Source organism: Plecotus auritus (genome assembly GCF_963455305.1).
Source record: "Plecotus auritus genome assembly, chromosome: 1".
Lineage (NCBI taxonomy): Eukaryota > Metazoa > Chordata > Mammalia > Chiroptera > Vespertilionidae > Plecotus > Plecotus auritus.
Window position 1 is genome coordinate 68,886,888 of NC_137770.1, and position 6,558 is coordinate 68,893,445.

At 42.9% G+C, this 6,558-nt stretch overlaps 1 protein-coding gene across 1 annotated transcript; it reads right to left on the minus strand.

Moving 5' to 3' along the window:
- Window positions 1-2,112: 2,112 nt before the first annotated feature.
- On the minus strand, window positions 2,113-3,246 carry LOC308250434 (E3 ubiquitin-protein ligase RNF4-like). Its single transcript, XM_080673068.1, has one exon. The coding sequence runs from the start codon at window positions 3,146-3,148 to the stop codon at window positions 2,579-2,581; it is 570 nt and encodes a 189-aa protein (XP_080529194.1). The 5' UTR covers window positions 3,149-3,246; the 3' UTR covers window positions 2,113-2,578.
- Between the last annotated feature and the right edge of the window lie 3,312 nt (window positions 3,247-6,558).

A 6,558-nucleotide genomic window follows, 5' to 3' on the forward strand; every position in this document is an offset into this window, starting at 1 on the left:
ACATGCAGGAGCAGGATCTGTGTTTAATAGGCACCTCAGGTGTTTTGATTATTGGTCAACTGCCATATTTTTCCATTGAATGAAATGTGCAGTAAAGTTTGTTCCTTACTTTCAATGGTAGTAGCAGTGTTGCTTTCTTCCACGGAGGCTGCCTTGCCAATGGAGCAGTGCCCATCCCTGCATCATAGAAGGGCATCTTATACACGGAAGGCAGCCAAGGAGAGAGCCACGCAGGTGCATAGCTGCCCATACCTTGTCAAACAGGCTTCCTCCAATCATGAGCCTTATTGTCACTGAGGTGGAGAGTTCACAGATGCAATGGGGGCCAGGGCATTCTGACCCCATTAAGATGTCAAAAAAAAAAAAAGATAAATACTGGTAAGTGATTGTCTTACTCTGCAAAATTCAAACTGAATGCAATCATCTATACCAGTGGTCGGCAAACTCATTAGTCAACAGAGCAGCAAACCGCAGCTCGAGAGCCGCATGTGGCTCACAAGCCGCAGTTTGCCGACCACTGATCTATACAAAAAAGCATGGAAATAGAGCTGCGGAGGGACAATTTGGACCTCCTCCGACTGAGTGTATGATCAGACAGTGGAAAAAACAGGAAGAACAACTCCTTGAGATGCCAAAAAAGAAGAAGACCTTAAAAGGAAAACCAGCAAAATGGGCAAACTTGAAGCAGAGGCTTAAGACTTGGATTATGGAGCAGCACCAGAGTGGCTTATGTGTGTCAACCAAGTTTATTCAATGTCAGGCAAGAATGTTTACAAGCAAAATGAATATTGTTGATTTTACAGGAAAGGCAATTTCATGAGGAGAGAAGAGTTGGCCAAGAGAACATGAATAAAGTTAGCTCAGAAACCGCCACCAGTTTATGAGGATGATCTCACATATAGACAGTGACTCAGAAGACAGCAGTGATACAATAGAAGTTTAAGAAATTGGTATGTCTGGAACTAAAAGTGATGATGAAGAAGGAAACAGTGATACAACAGAGGCTGAATAAAGTGATATGCTGCATAATACCCTAGTACTGGTATGTAAACATTACCTGTGGTAATTACTAAATAAAAATGTGTTCTGTTTTATGTTTAAAATATTGATTTCTTAATTTTGGGTTGGAAAAGTAGGGAGCGTCTTCTACATGGAAGCGTCTTATACACAGAATAATATGGTATGTGATACACTGTGCTATGTCACAGAGCAATTAATACTCTCCAAAGTGAGATGCATAAGATGATCTATTGAAATGTAAGAACTTCCTTCTATTATTTTTCATTTTCATGTTCTTTTTCTTCCTCGTTTCATTTCAGAGCATACAAAAGAACCCACAGAAGAAAGTATACCATTTATCTTGCATATTCTGTGCTAAGTCAAGCAACTGAGGTCTGGAGTATAGGACATTCCAGAGATTGCAGTGAGTAGACAGACATGATGCAGGGATGGGCACTGCTCCATTGGCAAGGCAGCCTCCGTGGAAGAAAGCAACACCGCAACTACCATTGTAAGTAAGGAACAAACTTTACTGCACATTTCATTCTGAAGGAAAAGGAAAGAGCACCATAGAAATCACGCCCTCTCCAATTCTAAGTGCAAACTGAATTGTGCTAAGTGATTCTCTGCAAAAGGAACAAGAGCTAGTGTGTGAGGGGAGGAGGTCTTCCCAAGGCCTATGACCTAGCCTGCTGTGACCTAGCAGGCTGCTGGAACAGTTGGGATGGTGAGGCAGTGCTGTGCTTATTCAGAGAAGCATGCCAACTTGTTGATCAGCTCATCAGTATGGTAGAAGGCAGACATTCCTGAAAAGCCAGGGTGAAGGCAGCCCCTCTCTGGCTTGGCAGGTCAGAGAGCACAGAACCACAACTCCAGATTTCAGTGTGCCTAGGCAACTCCCCAGGCCGGCCTTGAAAGCCACTAGTCCCAGCAGGACCTGGTGCCTACCCATGGTAATACCCGACTCCACCCTGCTGGTTGGACAGGTAGGACTGCCTTCTTCCCATTCAGTGGAATCAGGAAATCCAAAGAAACCCAGAGACAGCACCCTGCCTAGTCCATTAATTAAAATAAGGGCTCGATTGCTCTAAACAAGACCCAGTATAATAGTTGCTTAAACAAGAATGAAGTTTATTTATTTATCTCATAAAAGTCCGAACTTATATTTGTGGCTCTGGTTTTCGGAGTTGTCAGTCTCCCAGCTTCCTTCCATCTACTTGCTCTCCCGTCTCTAGGATGTTGCTCTTATTTAAATGATCCAAAATGCCCACATGTGACCAGTTAAAAATTGATTACTATGAGAAAAAAAAAGAAGGAAAAATTGCTTTGAGGACAACCACCAGTTTCTGATTCACTATAGCAACAAAAGTCCAGGCCTGCAGCAGGAAGCCAAAGGAATGAAAAAGCAGTCTCGTCATTTGTGAGCAATAAAAGAGTTTTCATACACTCCAGAGAATAATTTTTAAAATCAGGCTTTTGGAGCTCAGAGCATTGGATACCAACAACTCCATAGTTTCTGCACAAGGACATGGAAAAATCCAGTCAGGGGGGTTGTCTATCCTGAGCAACACAGCACACGTTATATATAAATGCGGTGGTACTGATGGCGGTCGATTTTTTTCAAACAAACTGGGCAATTTTTAGTATTTCTAAGGAAAGTGCAGAGGCACCGACTACAGAAGATGTGGCCACATTCTGTAGAATAGATGTGTCGTCTACTCAATTCAATCTCCAAGTACCCATCCATACAAATCCGGCACTGGATATAACCAGGTAGTGTGCACCTAAAAGTTTCTTTTTCCAGGGCATTATGGTAAGCACTGTTGGTCACATATACATCTCTGTCTCTCATCACCCCCTTCTTTTCACTGCTCACCACACAGATGCCAGTTTGTCCTTGCAATGGCCTTTTGTTTCTCCTTGGCCTCCTCCTTTCCTCTGTAATCACAACAGCGTCATGGTGAGTTAGGTCAATCACTGCAGGTTCTAGAGAGTCCAAGGTGAGGTCAACCACTTCCTCACTTTCTCCGAGTTCTATCAGTTCCGATTCCAAGACCATCTCAGGAGTTGGGCCTCCCCCCGCAGCTGTACAAAATTCTCGAGCTTGTCTAGAATTCACCATACTACCATCACATGTACTTGCATTCATTGTGCTTTTTGGACCCAGTCCTCAGTTTACAGTGAATGTTAAAAGTCCTCAGTGTCTCATAGATGATGGTCAGTCACTCTCTGACTTACATAAGAATTTAAAGTCTAGATTTTCGAGTCTATCTGAACACTGATTCTGGTTCCAGTCCTGGCTCCACCTCCACAACTGCTGTGCTCCCACAGGGGCAAGGAGGTGTGATTCTTCTGGGAGCCACTTATTAAACTGAATTTTTAACTGAAAAATGAGAAAAAAGTAAGCTTTATTAATATTTAAAATAAGATTGTTAGTGGTATAAAATGTATAGATATATAACGAACATGCATATCAAACATTTTTTATAGTTATGCATTTAAACAAAGCTTAAGCTTTGTGTCCCTCCTTATTCCATGTCCTGACGGTAGGGGGAGAAGGGCACTTACAGGAAGAGAAGCACACAATCATAAACACCAGGAAAAGCTCACTACTTCACTCACGATCCATTAGGAGGAATTCCAGGATACACTGTGAAAATGGAGAGACCAAAAAGTTCTGTGCATATTTGAGTTTCTAATAGCAACTAAGAAATGAACTATTGAGTTCATGTACAAAAGCTTCATCTTGCCCAGAATTCTCTTTCTAAGAGAGGCACAAGTGGAGTTTTGAAGAGTTTTAGCCCAGATTCTGTTCTAGGAAAGAGGGGATGGAGTTCAAGCACTCATCACAGAGAGTTTGGTTTGAGTCTACTCTCTGTGGCTTTTGGGTATGTGACCTAGAAGGTTAAAGTTCTCAAAACTTTATGAAAGCTCTATAAATCATTAGTCATTAAGGAAATGCAAATAAAAGCCATAATGAGATACCATTTCACAGTGAGTAGGATGGCAATAATATAAAATATATTAAGTGTTGGCAAGGATACAGAAAAATTGGAACTGTCATACACTGCTGATGGGAATGTAAAATGGTGTGACAGCTTTGGAAAACAGTTTGGAAGTTCCTTAAATGTTAAACATAGAGTTACCAGATGACCCAGCAATTCCACTCCTAGGTTTATACCCAAGAGAATTGAAAGCGTAGGTTCACATGGAAAACTTGTATATGAATATTGACAACAGCATTATTCATAATAATGGAAAGTGGAAACAACTCAAACAACTGATGAATGAATAAACAAAATGTGGCATATCCAGACAATGGAGAATTATTTAACACAAAAAGGAATAAAGTGCTGATACTTGTTATAGTATGGATGACCTTTGAAAACTGCCTATTAAGTGACAAGTCAATCACAAAGACCACTTACTGTATGCTTCCATTTATATGAAATGTCAATAATAGGCAAATCCATGGGGAGAAATGGGAGTGACTGCTAATGGATATAGGGTTCTTTTGGGGGTGATGTAAATGTTCTAAAATTGAGGTGATGGGCCCTAGCCAGGTGGCTCAGTTGGTTGGAGTGTCCTCCCATACATCAAAAGGTTGCAGCGTGTATGGGAGGCAACCAATCGATGTTTTTCTCTCACATGGATGTTTCTCTCTCTCTCCACCCCTTCCTCTTTTTCTGAAAAACAAAAACAAATCAATAAAATTGAAGTGATGGTTACACAACATTGTGAATATATTAAAACCCACTGGATTATATACTTATATAGGTAAATTGTATAGTTTGTGAATTATATCTCAATAAGGCTTTTGCCAAAATAAACACATAAGCTGTCATAGAAATGTTATACAAAACAGCTGACACAATCTGGATTGAGACACAAGTCTTAGAGCCTGGTTGAGGAAGTGTGACGCTCGAGAGGAAAATGGGGTGAGCCCAGAAGAGGGTGCAGTGCTCAGCGCTCCATCAGATGCACTGACATACTTACCTAGGCAATACTTTTCTTGGACCCCACAGACACCTGCCTCTCACAGGATCACTACCCTTGTGGATGAAAAGGGGCCACATACTAAACCTGACAAGCCCAGGGAAGGCCTGCATGGCAGCCTTACAAACTCAACGGCCTAAAGTAACCACATAGGATGGTCTGAAATTAAAACTTTTTAACTAAAAGCAGTTTGTGGCAGATAGTCAAGTTCTAGGCTAGAATCTTCCCTGACAAAAGTCAATCTTTACCTTCATTAAGCCTGTCTATTGTCTTTTTGCATCTTCCATAACATACCTTTGGAATATCAGGGTAAGGTCCAGGATTCCAGACCCCTCAGGCACAGCCAATGCACCAGGGCTGGAGACCACAAATCCTCTCATTGTTACTGTGATCACGTTCATTGCAGACCATTAACTACCCTTAGCCACCTATGTAAAGGTGTGTCTCATTTTACATTTAATCCAATCCCAGAGGTCCCCCCCACCTTGCTTTCTCCTACCTCCCTAATATATCACCAATAGATTTCATGTAACCCACTTATGCCTCCTCTTTTGATTGTAATGTATAAAACAAGATGCAAAACTGCCATTCTCTGGACCATTTTCTCAGTCCGTAGAGATTTTGCTTCTCAGCAATTGTTGACAGTTTGGCTCAAACTCACAAAAATTCTCTACAGGTTTGAATGTTTCTTATGCTGACACTCTCAACCAGCTATGTATTTGCCTTTCATGACCACCTGCCTCTCCCCTTTCTCATGGCCCAGGGAAAGCGAACCCTCTGGGAGCAGGCTGGGCAGCCCCAAAAGCAGTGCCAACCATCCCCAACTCCACTCACGCAGCCAGCGGCTCATCAAAAACCTATATATTTGTGCTGTTCCTCTTCCCCTACCCAGGTAGCTATCCAGCTGAGTGCCACATCCCGGCCTCTCCGTGGCTTCCTTGTCTGATCCCGAAGGAGCCTGAACGGGCTGAACCTGGGCGGGGATGACCGGAGTCATACGGCCAGGAAGAACCGTCAGGTAAAGAGAAAGATGCAGAGGGAGAGGATGATGCGGGAGGAGGTACACACCTTGAACGCGGCCAGGCTGGCAGCAGTGCCCAGCGAAGAACAGAGCTCAGGTCACCGAGCGAGGAGTCGCGGCACTTATTCCCACCAACCGGGTGGCGGAAAGCACTGGGGTGTTCCCCCTTTTTAACTCGCTATCTTAGTTTTTCAACGGCCCAATCAAAACTCGAGCCCGGAGTGCTCGTCACTGGTCTCTTGGCAAAAAGTGCTGTTATAGGTTAGAAAACGGGACTTTCCAGTCCTTGGTTTCCGGTTTCTCCAAAGTCTCTTGCTTTCTGAGAAAAGGGAAGGAAGGGCGGGGTGGTTGTGTTTGCGGTTGTCCCCGCCTCCTCTTTACCCTAGTCATTAGATCAGCGACTCTAGAAGGGTGGTTGTCAATTAAGGCAATACGTTTCTAAAAGAGAAATTTGGTAAATTAATGACTTACTTTTCGTTGTTTCAATAATGGGGTCACTGCAGGTATTTAGAGGCCGAAGGACAGGAGTCCCACCCTACACA

What these genes read in the sequence shown, in the direction of transcription:
- LOC308250434 (XM_080673068.1), bottom strand. Translation starts at nt 3,148, where the DNA reads ATGAATGCAAGTACATGTGATGGTAGTATGGTGAATTCTAGACAAGCT.